At 39.7% G+C, this 18,838-nt stretch overlaps 1 protein-coding gene across 1 annotated transcript in view; it reads left to right on the plus strand.

The window, feature by feature from the left end:
* Positions 1–18,838, plus strand: part of esamb (endothelial cell adhesion molecule b) — a 52,685-nt gene continuing 33,847 nt past the window's right edge. Inside the window, exon 1 of the mRNA XM_078283935.1 lies at positions 1–40. Coding sequence (XP_078140061.1) covers positions 1–40 — 40 coding nt within the window. The remainder of the gene's footprint in view (positions 41–18,838) is intronic.

An 18,838-nucleotide genomic window follows, 5' to 3' on the forward strand; every position in this document is an offset into this window, starting at 1 on the left:
ATGCTCTACATTGCTCCACACTGGGTTTTTGCAGATGCAGGTGAGTCTTAATATGTCAAATATCATCCTTCACAACTGTGTGCAGCTATCACAGCCTTATATATGCCTTTTTAAATTAAATTGCACAGCTCTAAAGTCAGTTTGTCAAAAAAGCACTCGCATCAAGAAAAAACAGCTTACCTTACAGCAATATTAAAATCAGGTCAATGCTGTTTCACAAAGAAATCCTACATAATTTCACAGCTGACCATGTTGCCGAAATCCTCTTTTCTAATAGGTGCACACATTATCACTGAGAACATTACACATGAGGGGAAAAAAGATCTCTTGCATATTTTTGTTGATGGAATCCATTAATCTTATCCTCAAATATCCTCATCAGGTGTTTCACCTAAAACATTGTGACTTCAGCTTCCCCATCATCCTCTGTAAGTGTAGAACTAATGAGCACTAGTATTGTATAGAAGTACATTGAGATGGAGTACCACCTGGTCCAGGTTTGGTTTTGAACTCATAAATTAGATGATATTGCACGTTGAAGTGAGAAACAAAAAAGAAGAAAGAATATGGCATGCCATGACAGAGAAACTCAACAAAATTAAAGAAAATGAGAGGAAATAAATCTGTTATCAGCGAGATTCAACTGTAATCTGATATGTAATCGTTTTGAATATAGCTTTAGGAGGCACTTTTGTATTTTCTGTGACATCCTATTGGGTTCTGAGGTCCTCAGTTTCACAATAAGCAAAGTGTAATATCAGCAGTGCCAAGGTTAAGCAGCTGATTCCCACTGAGGCCAGTGGAGTGTAGACTGTAAAAAGTTCAAAATTGCACTTAGAGGAAACAAATGGCAGTCTGCAAATACATTAATGAATAAGATCATATATGAATTATAAGGTCTGTTTATCTGTTGTGTATTACATGTGCATTCTGGGAGGGAAAAATTATGAAAAAAGCTAAAGAACTCACAGTAACAAGTGAAGGGATTTTTCCCCCAGAGATCCTGTCCTCTTGAGTATTATATAATAAGAGCAAGGTCTCCTTGCAATTTAAATTTAGACCCTTAAACAAGGCCTATTTCACCCATTCCACCCTCATCCCCATGATTCCCATAATGCTGTAGGTTGATAGAATGTATTTAATTAAAGTGCATAGTGAAATTCTATTTAGGGATTAAGATCCTCATTTGTGAACAAGACCGAGAACACCTGGTATTATCTCCCAGCGCAGCGGTGTTAGCAGTGACTAATGCTCGGTTACTGGTGGAGACAGCTGCTCTAATGAAACAAGGTAGAGTACATTATTTCGATAACACACCCATAAAAGGCCCGGTCCTTTCTGTGTGGAGTTTGCACGATCTCCCCCGTCTTTGCGTGGGTTTCCTCTGGGTGCTCCAGTTTCCTCCCATAGACCAAAGACATGCAAGTTATTTGGATTGGAGACTCTAAACCGCCCACGGGTGTGAATGTGAGTGTGATGGTCTGTATATCTGTGTTAACTCTGTGATGGGCTGGCGAACTGTCCAGGTTGCTTCCCTACCTTTCACCCAAGGTATGATGGGAAAGGCTCCTGCCCCTCATGATCCCTGAAAAGGATTAAGCAGGTAGAGAAAATGCATGAAGAGACTGCACAGATACTTCAGATGTTGACCACTAGATGGCACAAATGAATCAACAAATGCTCAACGACAAAACACATGGTCTGAAATCTATGCAGTATTTAGGAATGCCAGTAATCCATCATTATTTTATCCAGTCACTGTAAAATGCAGTGGAACAACATACAAAGAGGTGAGTACGGCCTCCAGAAAGAAGGCCAGCCATGCTATCAAGGAGCGGACTGTCAAGGCCGGGCTCATCTTCCACCGTCTGGCAGTGAGATAACAGCGTCTTCGCCATCCAGCGCTTAAACAATAGACTTGTTCAGGAACTATCCAGGAGTGTGTTTACTCCAGATAGCCACTGAAACTGGACACAAAATGGTGAGACGTTGGAGAATCTCCCCGTGAAACATTTCTTGGAACAACGTCATTAAAGATTTTTTCTTTTTTTTTTTTTTTTTACACATTTCAGTGTGTGACGCAAAATGATTTATCCTTTTTACAAAGCATGAAAGCACAGGTGATGAAGTATTCTGCAATCATGTTGTTGAACACATTTCTGGAAATCTGCCCCAGTAAAAATGTAATCTATTGAGGAGAAGACTGTAGAAAGGCCTGTGAATGTGCGAACTGTGCAGTGTGACAGTGTCACATTGGTGCTTCTCTCACACTTACTACGAGCCATCAATAATTCACACATAACACTGAAATCACATTTCTAATGTCAAAGTGCACCTATCTCCAAGTTATACATATTCATCACACACACACACACACACACACACACACACGTACAGTATATAGCACACATATATAGCAGTGTTTTTTGAAATGAAATGCACAGTAGGTCCATAAAGATATCCTTAGTTCTGTGTTTGTCCTCCTGTTCAAGACTTAATAAGTCCAGCATCATTCACACATGGCATCATGACTAGATAGACTCAGTTTCTCTTTATCTGCAGCTGAATCATACTCAGTCACATTTAAGTTCTGTTCTGACCGGATAAGATCGACTGTGGCTTGCACACAGTTTTTTTAAATCTTCACATGCAGGTATAACCTTAAAACTGGACAAAAAATGGCTGACAATGTAAGAAGACGGGGAACAGCAGGCCCCACAATATGAGAACAACATAAATAAGTAAAGAGCCTGCCAGTCAGATATTAACTCTATTGAACCAGGAAAAAAAACACACACACACACACACACAAGGCCCTACATATCTGTTGTGATGACATGGCTGAATAAAGGTCAGTGGCACTCGTGCTTATGGTTTGAGCCTCAGTGCAGGTTAAGGTGAGGGCAATGCAGTCAGAAAACATGTGAAAGTTAATATCGTGTAATAAATCCATTAAACTCCATTACTAAAACAACGCATTGGCCCACGTACATAAATATTTCACCTGACAGCCCATTTATGAGTTGAGCCGGGACTTCAGACTTACATTACAATGTAAAAGCCCACAGTAGCTCCTGTTCTCTTGTATAAGAGTCTGCAAATGTGTTCCCATGAGACTTTTACCTGTGACACTTGATTCTGCTCTTAGACTCCTGAATTAGACTTTGTAATTCATCAGGTAATGCATGATAATTGAGTTGACAATACTTTTATACAGCTAAGTGTATTTGAGCATTGTACTTAGGGGACGTTTTTCCCATTATTTTATTATTTCCAGCTAAATAACACTGGCCTATATAAAGCCAAGCCACTCCATTAAGAAAATAAAAGCATTTGATATTAAATACATTATATGTAAATGTAAATAAACTGTCATGGAGAATAAAAGTTATTTGTAGCAATATTGCCTTGTCCACCTTGTTACCCACTTATAGTTTTTAGAATTGGTCACTCACACACACGCACGCACACACACACACACACACACATACACACACACACACACACACACACACCGACACCTCAAACATATAGTGGGAAATAGTCTAGAGAAATCAGAGCTCATGCTAGATTTATGATGATTAATACAAGATGGCATAAAATCTGCACCATTAAAATGAACCACGTGCCGAAAAAAAAATTCTTAACACATTTTTAGGGGGTACAAATTTTGGCACAACACCTGTCCAACTCAACTGGCTGAGTATGGCGCAAAAACACCACAAGAGTTTCACTGGCTGAAAGAAAAACACTCATGATACTAAAGACCATTTCAATGAAAAAAACAAACAAACAAACAAAAAAACCTTCCGCCAGATACTAAGCTCGTTATATTATCTGTCAAATAAAAGATGAATAATGTAATTTGGGTTCGACAAGCTGCAGTCGAGCGAGGATTGAGGGTTTGTCAGTCGTTATTTGCCAGGGGGCGTTACCGAGCAGGCTCAGGTGAATAAGCTTCCCTCACACTTACTGTACAGTGTGAGCAGGACAAGGAGGGGTGAAGACACGCTGAAGTGGAAACGGGTGGCAGAAGTAAAGCTGTGGCAGACTGAATTCAACATTAAAACGAGAGAAAGAGAGGAAACAAACCCACAGAAACCTCAGTCGAAATGGTTTTACCTTCCACCGAAGTGCGGCGCGCGCTCTGCAATGCCAGCTATTGTCTGTAGGCGGGATGGGAAGAGGAGAGAAACCGTTTCCAACCGCGACCTCTCTGGTTTCTTTACTGGACAGTTAATTGCTACCTGAAGACAATTAGCAACAGGACAACAAGCAGCAGTTGGAGTGCAGCCAGTTGGCGTCAAGTTTGAAGCTGGTGCTGTCTCTCTTCTTCTGGAGCAGTCGGTGGATGTTGCGCCATGGAGATAAAGACAAGATTTCGAGCCATACTGATGTTGTTATGGATTTTTCAAGGTAAGGTAATTCATTTGTTCGACGGTCATTAAAGTAGTTTGTTGCTAAGTGGCTGCCTTCAAGTGAAGCCGTAGCCAAGAGGCAGTTTGTACAATTTCTGGACACTTAAAGTGGTATTTATAATCCAAAAGAGATTTATTTGGAGAGGTAGGCTACTTTGAAAGGCGATGTGTTTAAGTCCAAAGCTACAAACAAAAAAACAAAACAAAAAAAAATCAAGCTTCCCTCCTCGAAAAGAGCAGTCAGCATTCAAGCTTTGTGGTCAAACTTCATGTCAAACTCCACTTTGAACCCACAGTTTATTGGAAAGTTTATGTTTGAGGTGTTTGAAGTAATACAACAATACACAGTTTCTCTGATAACCATCTTTTCACACAGACTTCGTGGATATAAAGGACTAATTGATACATTGTGTGACTTTTGGGGTTTAATTTGGATTTGATAAAGCATTTATGACCTTTCCAACAGGCTCCATTAAGGCATGATTTAGCCACTTTGCATTAATATACGAGAGACTGTAAATGTATTCAAATGCAACACTTGGGAAATTTTTTTCCATCATATGTCCATTCCCAGAAGACTTATTGGCGCTTATGAGAAGCTATTAGCCTGCTCAGTTTCAAAGATGTCCCTGGTTTGGACAGACTATCTCTTTCTCCATGGAAATTCTAAATTCAAATGCAAGAACAAGCGCTGAGGATTCATAAAATATGTGATTTTTTTTTTTATTGCTGTGAATTCCACAGTGACTGCTGCTTGTGTTTTACCAAAGGTCCCCTTTTTAGCGCAGAGTACTCCCATCTTAAGAGGACATAATGTTGTTCCATGGTTGAATGGTCTGAAATGAACTTCAAGAAGTTAAATGTTTTTTGTTTTTTTTACTTGTGAATATTATTGTCCCTTGGGAGGAAAAAAACTTCAGTCTCACTGAAAGGGTAGAATATCATTAAACTTCAAGAAATCCCTCTTGTCAGTTAGTATAAGGGTGACCTAACAGGCACGTGACCCTGAGTTTTGCACTTAAGGACTCATAATTAGGTCATGTCAGAATGTCAGATATGTACACTTGACCAATAGTGTCATCCCATATTGGCTTTTCACAGGTATGGCATATATACATGTTGTCAACAATGCACTAATAAATTACAAAAAAAAAAGATATTTTATTGATAATTTCCCATTGACACCAGACTTCTGAAGAATTCTATTCAAAATCCTAGTGTATAAATTTGTTGTAGAATGCTATTTGGATATTAAGAGTGTGATTTCAATCCAATCACTATCTTTTAGTCGTCAGTGTGGAGTATTTAAACTACTGTTTTGGAGCCAAACCTGACAACTATTCCTAAAGAAATGTTGATATTTCACTTAATAACAAGCAAAACACAAAACAAAAATATCAATAGATATATTAAATACTACTATTTTTGCTCTCCCTTATTGACATTAATACCCACATATTCTGCCTCATTCCGTCTCAAAACAGCCCTTCTGGCTCTTCTGGCTTAGCCAATCCTGTTTCTGTGTACTGTGCTGTTAATGTGCTGTGTATCATTTGTTACCAGACGCTGGCTTTCCTCCAGTGTGGAAATCAGAGAATTTCTGGTTTGGAAGCTAAGGCTTATGTTCATATACCTTTATGTTAGGATTTATTTGATTCACACTGAGGTTTCACTGAGCAACAGTGTTGAGGAAGATGCTTCCAGAAAGCGGCGTTGCATATTAACCTTCAATCAAAGTAGTGTAACACTCAAAGTAGCCATAAATAACCCTTTCTGTGGAAAGTGAGGAGTTACTTTTCAATGCTGTAAAAAGTATGTAGGTCATCATATCGATTAAATAATGTAGAGGACACCTGTGTGTATTTCTTAATGGAAAAGCTTATTGGAGGTGACGTTACAACTTCTACCTTTCTTTGATTTGCCTTAATTGCTAAATGGAGAGAAATACATAAATTCATTCAGTTTGCAGCTCAGCCTGAGATATTGAGGACCAAGTTTGGTCACTCTCAGGATTGCTATGATGATCAAATGGATTTCTTAATTTGCATCATGGATTTCTTTTTACATTAGCATTGCTGGCAGCAACCAAGCCAGTCAAAAGCCAATCACGCCTCACGTCAGAAACTTCTCACTTCGCAAATCAAACAATTGCAGCACTAAACCGTTGGACCCGTCTGTCAGACAGGGCTTGAAATGAATAAAATAGACTTAGCTGGTATTGATAAAACAGAGCAGCTCATTGGCTGTACTTGAGAAGACCCGTAGCTAATTGGCCACTAAGCACTAAAATAAATCTCTAATACTCAGCTGACAGTAGATTCCCTTTCATTTTTGATGATCTGAGACGAGTCAGTTGACTGCGAACGCTGAACTTCTCTGTCAGCAGCGAGTAACGTTCTACTGTTGCCATACAGTTTGTCGCATCTGTTGCTACAACACATTACTGCTAGCCATCAGACAGTTCAGTTGGCCTAAGAACAGTGATTTGGTTGCAAATGGTCTCTGAACGCAGTCTCACGTTTACATGCCTGCCAATTTTAACCCCCTTGTAAAACTGCCATTCTCTTTGGCCTGGGCAAAGAGAATGGCAGTTTTACAATCCTCTGATGAGGAAACATCCTGATGAGGTAAATCTTCTGAGTCACTTAATTGTGTTTATATTTATCTGGCTTCACTGGCTCAGACAAAGGTTGGAGCGAATTGACATCGATTTCTCCACCTTTTGTGAGTCTGTTGCGTACCTTGGTGTGGGTGTTTCCCAAAGAAAGACCAGTTGCACTCAGATGCTGCTGATGACGGTGGGATCTGAAGGATAGCAGCAGTAATGGGAGACAAGGCTTCAGACTCACACAGCCCCTTCCACCAGGTCGACGCTGTGATGTGGGCGGAAGCTTCCCATCTGGCACCGGCCTTCCACATGCCATCCTTGGTTATGAATTTGGCCAAACTTCCAAGAACCTTCCCCTCATCAGTATGAAGGTGGGGTGCCAAGGCTGTTATTATGCTATAGGCTGAGATTTCCTCTACACTCGACAGGCTATGTGCTGTGGAATATTGTGGACTTCCCAGCTCAATTTGGGTCCAGCATGTAGGCAGCTGCATGGATTGGATGGATGCAAAATCCCTGGTGTTTCTGAATGAAATGAATAACTGCCTTCTCCTCTGCTTTGAATAGAAAAGATGATTGGAATGTGACACCGATCTTATCCTGCTAATCAGTGAAATGCCTCAAGACATTTAGACAAGAATGCCTCATCCCCTTCAACCTGCTCAACGCAAGATGCAGTTGGGGAGAGAAATGTCAGGCTGCTCAGTGTTTGTTTGACACACCCACCTTGATATCAAGTAGGGATGAGACGATTTGCTAATCTCATGATACGATTCGACACACAATATAGGATTCACGATTCGATGCAACCACAATACGATGTAATAAATAAAAGGTCAACGACAACAAAGTGTGAATTATGTTTATTTCTGAGCCACAAGTCGTTCTAGCGATGGCATTGGCTTGCTAGAATGTAAACAACAATTTAAAAATGTCATTACAAAGTGCAAATAATATCATTTGAATGGAGAGTTTGTGAAACTGTGATGGGCAAGCCGTCTAATTTGTGATTATTACAGCAGAATAAAATGTAACTAATATCGCGATTCATTTTTCCGCCCCATGATACGTATTGTCACATTTTTGTATTGCGATATATTGAATTTCGATATATATCGTCCCATCCCTAGTATCAAGTGAGAGAGTTTGGACAGTTGTAGAGAAGCACATTTGATTTCATATAGAACGTGTTTTTGTTTTTGCATCTATTTGAAAATTCCCAAATTTGCCTCGAAAAATTACCAAAGGAAGTTTCCGAAAATTAGTGAGAATGTTACCTCCCTTTTACAACCCTAGTCACACGTGCGTAGCGTTGCTCCGCACAACGAGCAGTGAACATGACGAGTTTTGTGGCTACGAATCCGGGCCGCTGCTGAAGTCGGAAAGGGATTTGTAATCTGTTGATTTGCCTTTGCAGTTCTAACTACGCAAGGACAAGGTAGGCTACACACTCACTAGTGGTCTTTACTGATGAGATTAAAACGTGACTAGTGACAAAGACCTGACTCCTCCTTCCCCTGTTTGAGTGGGATTAAAGTGACCTATGTGGAGTATGTTAGTTTCAAAGACTTCATCGACGTCTCTATAGGTCTGCGGTCTACTCTGTGTGCCATGAACGCACCGTAGACCCTTGTAGTGGCGGTAAGCCCTGAGGATGTAGACACAGACTGGAGGCAGAACAAGCCAGTGTTATCTAAAGAATTGTCTCATGTAAAACTAGGTCAAACTAATTGGCACACGGTTGCCACACGATAAAGAGGGCAGTGGTGCACAGATTTGATCGTGCTGCTACACACAACAGCTGCTGTGTGTTCAACTTTATGATGATTGACTATGTATCAAACATCAACACAGCACATTTTTCAGTGTTAAGAGGTGTTGTTTTTTCAGTGGCAATTACAGTAGTTGAAGTTGACAAGTGTTGATTGGAGTCATGGAGCTGATATGACTCTGGGGCAGGTGATCAAAACAACATTAATGTGTTAAATTAAGTGTGATGGGTGTGGGCTGATATAAACACTGGCATAGTGTTGTTTTTTTACACTCAAGAGTTAAATTAACACTGACGATTTTACTGTGAATTGGCTGCAATTTTAGGGACAGTTTTTCTCAAACCCTCTGCATATCCCATCACCGTTGCAGAGAGCGAAAACACATCCAGTAGGCTACTGCAGATACTTAACATTACAGACATAAAAAGCTTATTATGCACACTATCATGGCACTCACGAAATGTTCCCATGCTCTTGGCACAGTCTGCAACTTGTCATTGTAGGTTATGTCTGCTTTGTTGTTATGGAGGTAATCTCCCTATCTAATTGCATTTTAGCCATGCGCATTTTACTAGGTGCCCATGAAAATGAAATGTCTAGGTTTTCCCTTCACCTAAATGAAAGATATGAGACAAAAATATCAAAGTCCTTGCTTCAGTAATACATTTGTTGTTGTTGCTGTTTTTCCTTTGCCACCTAACCTATTGTTGCCTTTCATGTTCATGCATTTAGCTTGCTGAATGGCTTGCTTTGATGTTAAGTACACTGGATTAGTGACTTGCGTTCCACGGTACTGACCTTATCTGATTAAAATCATTCCTATATATCATCTATGATTGTCTTGACAGAGTAAGGAATTATTTGAAACGATTGTGGCAAAAGCACAAACTCTGAAGAGGATTTCGTAGTCTATTCATGTCACATGCATTTCCTATCAATATGGTGCTTTGCCATATACACAGCTCATTGGCTGTGGCTGTCATTTGATTATAATCGCCTCTTAATTTATTACAATCACTGTTATTTTCCTACCAAGATGGCCATGTAACAGAATATTATTAATATGTGGAAGAAAGATCACCAGCACACTCCACTCTCCACTCTCCATGTTTGTAAAAGCTCTGTGGTTGGCCCTGATTTTGGTTCAAACTGAAAGAAAACTCAGCTTCTTATGACAGCAGGAGAGTTATTAATTCTGTCAGTAGCCTCGCCTAACCAATCTAGTGTGATGTGTTCATCAATATGAGTTTCACAGTGTGACAGGCAATTCATTCATTCATTCACTGAAGATATGAGTATCTGAAAGCAGTCGGCCTCAAGCAGCACCACTGGTTAAGAGTTCGGCCTGCATTAGTAGAATACTCAAACTGCAATTCTAAAAAGGGGATAATAACACCTTGATTTCAAATTCATGAATATCTGTAATGTCTTGACTGTGCATATTTGTCTTTGTGCACAGCTGTGATACTGGAAAGCGATATAGCCTTTATTGTATTGCTACACGATTTTTAGTGGAATTCACAGAGATGCTGAGAGACAGATGGTAAATTTTGAGATTAGACTGAAAAAGAGAAAAATTTCAGGAAAATATTAACCCATGCTCGCCAAATTCATGAACCTGAAATGAAAACTGTGATGTCTAACCTCTGGAGCCAGTGAGTAATTTCTGCTCAAAACAAACCAAAAATATTTCCTCTATTTTCTTCTTGTGAATGCTCTGTGCAGGTTAGATCATCCAGTATTTGATGGCGTAACATTTTGTTTGACATTTCCGGGGGGCTTGTTAGTTTATCTTTACCACAGATTGGCATGCTGGTGATTTCAATAAAGTGAGTGATGATCCGAGTAAGTTACACCAAGTATAAAAACCTGTTTGACTATAATAATATCCTCAGTGGCTGTGTAATGTCTGTTGTTGCCATTGGGCATTAGCTGGCATTGTCACCAACTCAATGCCCACTCCCACAGTTCAACTTGTGTAACTCCTTCCCATATTTCCTTTTCATCAGAGCCACGTGTCATGAACTGAGCTCCGATTTCAGCTTCATTGTGCCTTTAAGGTCATTGCTTGTGCTGAGAGAGATGGCGTAATGGTGAGATGAGTGAGTATTGTTGGAAATTTGTCAATATAATGGATTCTGTCAGACTTTCTATAATAAGTCAAATCTGTTGAATCTTAGCCACCATATTGGATTAAAGGAAAAATCCAGAATGACTGTCTTGTTTCATTGCAAGAGTATGGTTCAAAAATGTGCTGTAAAACTCCCTTAGAAAACTGAACAAAGTGCCACTTTCTTTGCGTCTAGTTGTCTAGTACAGCAATCTGTAGCTTGTGTCGCCCCACAACCACTGGAATTGTTGTTTGACATTGGATGTTAAGGACTATGAATGGAAGGTTTAAACATACAGAAGATGTTTGTAATAGCTTTCTATATTTGCATGCATTGTTCCATCCCAGCCCCTGCGCGGTGTTTACTGGCATTATTGAAATTACTTGGAGAAAGGACTGCTCAGGGTCATGGATAAGTTAAGACGGTGTTTTCCTTTATTCTGCAGCGGCATTCCTCTGCTACTTGAAAATTGCCCCGACTGCTTGAAAAAATCTAGACAATGACAATTTATCATCTGGCAATTCATCATGTTTCTCACTAAAAGCAAAAAAATATATATTTATAAAAGCTGCAATACAATTACTGCATATCTATCATGCTGTAAGTATCCAGTTAAGAGACATTTTAAAATCACATTCAGGGACCAGAAGTAAACCTTGGGCCCAAAACTAAAATTACACCTGTTCCCCAGCTCTACAAAAATAAATAAATCTAGCCTAAGGCAAACAGTTTAAGTATGCTGCTCAAGATCCTTGAGAATTAATTATCCTCAGCAGCTAGCAGGTACCCATCAAAAACTATTGTTACAATAATAAGCTTGGTAAGTAGCCAGGAATGTATTTTCCATTTATTTTGTACCTAGTCATTAAGTGTCCAGACTTATCATTGTGTATCATAGGCAGCAGTAGAAGATAAGAGTAAATGGTAATGATCCTATTAGACTGAGATGGATAGGAAATATATCTAAAAATTGGCCAATTACAGAGACTAAACAGTATGATAATGACACCTCTATGTGGCTGATTGAACATATTTAGCTTAAATTATTATTATTATTATTACTAGCAGTAGTAGTATGTTGTAATCATTGCCATCGTGCTAAGGAACCTTAGTACCTTTCTAAGGAACAGTACCTGCTTCATACCCACACACTATTGAAATGATGCTTTAACTCTTTTTCCTGTACATCATTATGTTTCATACACGTAGTTGTTGTTGTTTTTTTGTTTGTTCAAGGATTTTTCTCTTGAATTGGAAAGGGCGATAGCATAAAATACATACAGTATAAGGAAGCTGGAACAAAGGTTGCAGTCATAGGAAATTAAACCTAAGCCCATATGGGTTTGTGTTAGAACGTTTTATTCTCAATGACTCTGCGTTTTTTCCTCCAAATGGTCTCATAATGGAAAAGCAACAGTACAATTCATAATAATATACAGTATTTAGTAATGATACTCTTGAGAGCGAGGTTACTTGTGTTTGGCTTGATCTGTCTGAAGTTAACAAGTATAGTAACAGAAACACTGGAGGTGGATCTTCTCAGCATGAATTGTTAGTGAGGCTAATGCCAAGTTAGCATCGAGGCAATTATATTTGCTCCCCATAAAGCAGCCGCAACTCACCTCACTGACAGTCAATATTTCACCTCATTAACTCCCTCTGCTCACTAAGTTGTTTCACATGTTTACTGGATACACATAAATGTTTATCAGCCTTCACACTTATTCCTTTGGTGTCAAGCTGTAATAAAGATATTGTATTTTTCATGTAACATGTTGTTGAGTGATTGCGGTAATAATGGTACACAAATATGATTGGGATGCATACAGCCAGTCAAATTGAATGTGCAGTAGTGTATTTGATATCTCTCACAATCAGATGTGACAGATGGAGCCAATTCTTGAACTTTATTGTAAAAAAATATCTATTCTGTTCGGTAAGTTAGCCAAATCCATCTGTAAACCTGCTTACGGTTTGTGACTGACTTAAATATATATCCTAACATAATGAAACACCAATTAAAGACTCAGTGCAGTGAATCGTAACAAAGCACGGGCCGATTGAGCAAGTGCAGTAAAGCTGCTGGCGCTGCAGCCTGACAGGAGTGTTTCCCCGTCACCTCTCCATCCATGTTCCATCTTCATGTGACTAATGATGTAGTCGGCGGTGACCGGACCGGCTCGGCCGCCAGGGAGATGAGGCTATCAGGACACTTAGCCAGGAACTCTGCCACGATCTTCCCTCTCCGCCAATTACATAGTCAGTTTTCTCCTTGCTTATCTCAGCTATCTTAATAGTATCTGGAATTGTCATTGTTCTGCACAGAAAAAGCATGCAAACAAGATATGTTGGATTTATACTAGCCGCAGGTTTCCCCTGCTGAGCGTAGCCCATAAATGATGCATCTCGGAGGAGTGTGTCATTTACACCCTGGCGTAGGCGAGGGTCGTGATGATTTAGACCAGGTGCACCCTGGGAAAATGGCACACACTAATGAGGTACATTCCCTCTTCAAATGAGACCTTTGCTCTGATAGACACCAGTGTGTGAGCTTCAGAGACCAGGCGTACACACACACACTGAATGCATACTATATACAAGACTACAAACTAACGTCTGGCAACATTTGATTTGCCAAGAGGCTTTTTTCTTTCTTGATGTTTGAGACATACGATCCTGTTAGACTGAATGCTGGTGTTCGTGGTTCTAGAGCTGTGGCTGAGAAACTAGTCTTGACCTGAGGAATTGTTCGTAATGTTCATAGTGTTTTTTTGCAATTCATCACAATTATTCTTTCCTTCTAATTGTGAAGGAGTGTCACAATTGTAATAGTGAGGGGATTGTTTCGCTCGACAGAGAAGCCCTTTTTTGTTTCAAGCTATATAACTATAAAAACCTGTTTCATCAGCATCTTAAAATGTTTGCTTTTATCCAAAGAGGAAAATTGATTTCCAAGGGTAAAAGCCGTGAAAACCGCTGGTCTGTAAAAAAACACCTTTATTCTTTTGACTTTGTTGTGCCGGTAGGAAATGGGCTGTCTGCTGGCAGCAGATGAGTTCTGCACTAAGACAATGAAAGATTATAGTCCTGTTTGGCTGTTATAGTAGAGCAATAGGAGATGGGATTTTTTTTTCCAGTGGTGTAAAAGGCTAGGATGGGTTTGTAGGCAAACTGGGATTGGAGATTGGTTGGTTTTGAAATGGTAGATGATAGGCCTGCAGAACAGAGGCAGATGGGTTTTTAAGTGTAAAAGGGCAGAATTGGCCTTTTTGGAATAGAAGAAGAGGGGTGATCTTGTCTGCGAGGAGATGAGAGATTAGTATTCATTGAGGAGTTAGAGGCATCCTCGCTCCTTTCTCCTGTTGCTACACTGTCTTAGCCAGATGGAGGGGAGGGTTGTAGTGACCAGATTAATGTTGTCATCTGGTTTTAGGTGTAACCCGGTTTCAGAGGCTTCAGGCATGGCTATGTGAGGCTAAAGAAGGTCTCCTGAGTCAATCCGGTGGTGTGGCAACTCAACCAGGCAGTGTGGTTATTCTTCCCCACAGATTAAAACTGAATTATGCTGTGCCTCCATAACATTACTCTCTCTCACGTAATGCTCACTTCAAAGGAAAGGCTGCTGCTTCATTTTCAGTGGACACTCCATATCCAATTATTGAATACTTGCCGTAGTCTTTTCTCTTTCGTGGTTATTTACTTAAAGATATTTCCCTTATCCGCTGACAAAATGATAAAGGTTACTGAAGCACTGGTCTTTGTTAGCCTAACTACCGATTCTTGTGTCAGTGAATCCCACAAATCCTCCTGTAAGTCACATTGTTGTGACCATAAAAGCCATTGCTTGGTTTTCAGACCCTGAGGTCCTTATTGTAGCTGTAACATCAATTTGGTTTGTGCATCAAACTTTCACTCTGTTTTGTCCCTCTGGTAGTGTGGCAATTGCCATTAGAATTAATACCTCAGGGTTTGATGCTGAAAATAGAAGCAACCCACCAAGCAGAAAAAAAGGGCCAAACAGTATTGTATTTTACAATCTCGCTGATCTGTCAACGCCAAGAATAATTGGGTCTTTGGAATGACTGAGAATTGAAGCCAGGCAAAGTAATGACCCTAGTATCACTTTAAGTGACATTCCTGTCTGTATCCCTCTCCAGACACCATTAGTATGAACAGGCGAGGTTTGGTGAATGAAATCTTTTCTTTAGCTCCCCCCACTAATGTTATCCTTTCTGTTAGGACTGTAGCCCTGTCCAGATGGGATTGGTATTACAGGCCAGATTGAGTAATGCAATTCTTTACATTGCACACCAGTAATTGCAATGAACAATCACACAGGATAAATCTATTACATTTTAATTCCCCGGAGTTATTCAGGAGGTGTTTCATTTTCAATATGTCACACACTATTTCCGTTGACAACTTTTCCACACAAATCGCAGCTCACATGGAAGTTACGCTGCAAGAGTTGAAATGGCTGGCATTTAATAAAAAATAAAAAAAAGTCGGTTTACTGAAATACAGTCAGATATTTATGCTGTAACTGTTACTCCCTGATGGTTGGCTTGTAACAATCACAAATAACATTGTTTGGCATGGTACTAAAATCAGTGAATTTCACAAGTGGGAATTACCAGACCTCCTCCAGTAAAACTAATCTTCCACTTATTGGCCTAATGTCAGCTTTTTTTCCCCAAATACCTTAGTGAAAATGAGTTTCTCCGTGTTAGGTAGGGTAATTTTAATTATCATTTGAGCCATTTTTTTAATGCAGCCATGTAAGTGATTGCAGCCATGTAAGTGATTTTCCCCCTTGACCACAGTATTAATTTCAGCCTCAATTATCTGCTGTTTTTCAGTGCACTTGTAGGTGTTCTGTTAATTGTAGACCGTGTGGAGACACACTTCTGTGCTTCAACTCATTTGCAGCTGGTTGGGCAGCAGTCAGCTACTTCATGATTTACAAAGAGCGAGCAATTCCAATCGTTTGAGGAGGCTTTTGCTAATTAGACTGGTATGAACTATGGCTGCACGGATCAGGTTTCCTGGGGCCGATTCTGATTGGCCATTTTTCAACAGTGCGATCGGTTAATCACTGATTTGATCGCTGATTGAAATTATACATTTTACATGACATGGCTGGCCTATCCATGTGTAAATAAATCATCATTTTATAGTAATTACATGTTAGTGTGTGCTTGGTGACTGAGGTGTTTACTCACCTATTGCTGCTGGTAGTGCATGAAAAGTTTTTCATTGCAGCAGAACCACAGTGAACCACAGTGGAAGTGACCGAATGTCTACCTTTATCTATTAAATAACAAGTAAACGTGTCGTCCGCCACGAATGATGCAGGCATCCCTTGGGCCAATCAGTAACAAGATGCATCATCCCTCAAGTTTTATCAAAATTGGACCGGTGGTGTAGGAGGTTTGAAATTTTGACCTTTAATTACAGCGTCCCCATGAGGTCAATCAGTGTATTTTTTTAAACACCAGAACACTCTGCCAAAATGCATCATCCCTCCGAGTTTCGTCAAAATTGGACCGGTGGTGTTTGAGATATCATGTTTGAGTTTAAAATTTTGACCTTTATACCGTCCCCATCAGGCCAATCAGTGCAATTTAAATGCTGGAACACAGTGCAAAGATGCATCGTTCCTGCAAGTTTCAGCAAAATCAGATCAATGGTGTCTTGAGATTTCACCTGAGATATCAAGTTTGACGAACGGATAGACGAACAGAAGGAGGGTTGGGGTTCGAAAAGCATTTTATCGAATCTGAATCCAGTTTTGAATCTGCTTATCGAATGTGAATCCTTTTGAATCCCTTATCAAACCTTTTTACATCGTTTGTTGGGGAAAAAGGACAAAGAAAATGTCAAAAACACGGCACTCGTCATAAGTGCATTTTCATCGCACTTGTGCACCATGTGCACCAAATTACAAATATCACTTTTCTGACGACCTACAATATGTGAAACTTGTCATCTGGTGAGAGCTCATCACTATAATAGGCTTTCTGTCAATCAGCTTAACTCTCAACTTATATGTTAAAGCAACGACACATCCCAAGACAGATTCACTTATGTTACACCTACTATCTTAAGCTATAGTTAGACTCATCATTTTAACATGATTTTTGGGATCTGATTCTACAAATTGGATTGCATCGCTGTATATCCAGACTGAAAAATTAAAAATGGCTGTATCTCCTGTGGCTGTTTTTAAATGTGTGTCTGTGTTTCTATCTCCCTCTCTCTTTTTACATGTCATGTACGCATTGTGGCTGGATTTTGACAGCAAAATCAAATTTTTGTACTTTCAGACCTGTAACTAATACATTACCTGGCATGATTGGATGATAAAAGTCTCATTGAAAAGACACGACACTGCAATCAATATTGTTGAACAATATTTTTGAACAAAGTAAAAAACTGGAGAACCTGTGAATCTATGAAACTCTCAGCAAATCTAATAGGAAAGGGTTCCTTTTAGAACATTTTATTGTCAAGAACCCCCCTTGAACTCATCCTCTTTTGCAAAAGTTTTTTCCAGATGAAAAAAAGTTTTAAGCTAAACGATTATAAATAACTAAAAACCCCTTTAGTAACCGAGAGGGTACAAGAGCAATATGATCGTATAGGACATGAACATGTCAGGCAATTGAAACAGACATGGCTCCTGCTCTTCCATTATACTTTCTCCAGCACCACATATGCATAAATCTGACTAATAGATTTGAAACCGCATCAACTGGCAATATGCTTAGACAATAACTGGTTGGCAAGCCATTTGAATCATCAGGTTTAGAGCCAGGTGAGGAGGTACACTCTTGAATACTCTCATGCGTGTTGAAAAATAGCTTACTTAATAACAAATTTAGCCTAACTGATGCCTCGGCATGCATCCAAAGACATGAGCTGCTTTGTTAAAGACTCTCCTGTATCTTTCCATTTCATAATGATGTAACAGCAGCAGATATGTCATGCATTAAGTTCCATATATCAGGAAGTATAGAGTGAGTATAAAGTATATAGTTATTTTTTTTATTTCAAGTTTTCAGGAGGGGAATTTGCTCATTTCTATTTCAGGCCCAGAGGTTGGTTGGCTCTCTAAATTGATCTAGCGAACACAGCTGCTTCTGAGAAACCTGCTCAGACCTGATAAGCTCAGTAACCATGGCACCTTTAGAGGCATGGCTCAGACATCATGGCTCAGACATCAAATATGCTTCATTTCAGATGGGAAGGTGAAGTCATACACTTTCTCCGGTATCAAGTCTACCCCTAAAATATGGAATTTATTCTGAAAATTATGGGACATAGGACAAATGATTTAACCCCCTAGTCACCCCTGAAACTGACACCTGCTCGAGGTTAAATAGACTCGAGGGTGGAGATGCTTCAATATACAGTAGCTGTGGCATACTGTATTCAGCTAGTCATTACTTCAGCACTCACACATAGACTCTCCTATACTCCACAGACAAGATAGTTTGACGATGTTTTCTTTGAAGATGTAAGGGAAGAGTCGTGTAACCAATTAACTAGCATAACCCTACTGAACACCTGAGTTTAGCATTGTGTGTTAGCTGCGTGTCTAGCTTCATTTGGGTGGAGAAAGCATTGGGAGAAAAACAAAAAACATTCATGGAGGTGGCTGTTTATTTTCTATAACGGATTACTAAATTACTATAAGCTCAAACTCTGAATGGGAACTTTTTTTCACATCTCAGGCATCAACTATGGCCACGGCAAGGTTAAAGGAAGACAGATTGATAAAACGGTGCCCCTGTTTTCCGAATTCCACTATTGAATTCCCCTTCAGGCAGACTATAACTAATATTTTTTGGCAGCTTCAGAGGCAACCATCATCATGTAGTCCACTCGGTAGGCACGGCTATTGTCAGATGGTAATTGCGGAAGGCT

This window comes from Centroberyx gerrardi, chromosome 6 (genome assembly GCF_048128805.1).
Source record: "Centroberyx gerrardi isolate f3 chromosome 6, fCenGer3.hap1.cur.20231027, whole genome shotgun sequence".
NCBI classification, from domain to species: Eukaryota; Metazoa; Chordata; class Actinopteri; order Beryciformes; family Berycidae; genus Centroberyx; species Centroberyx gerrardi.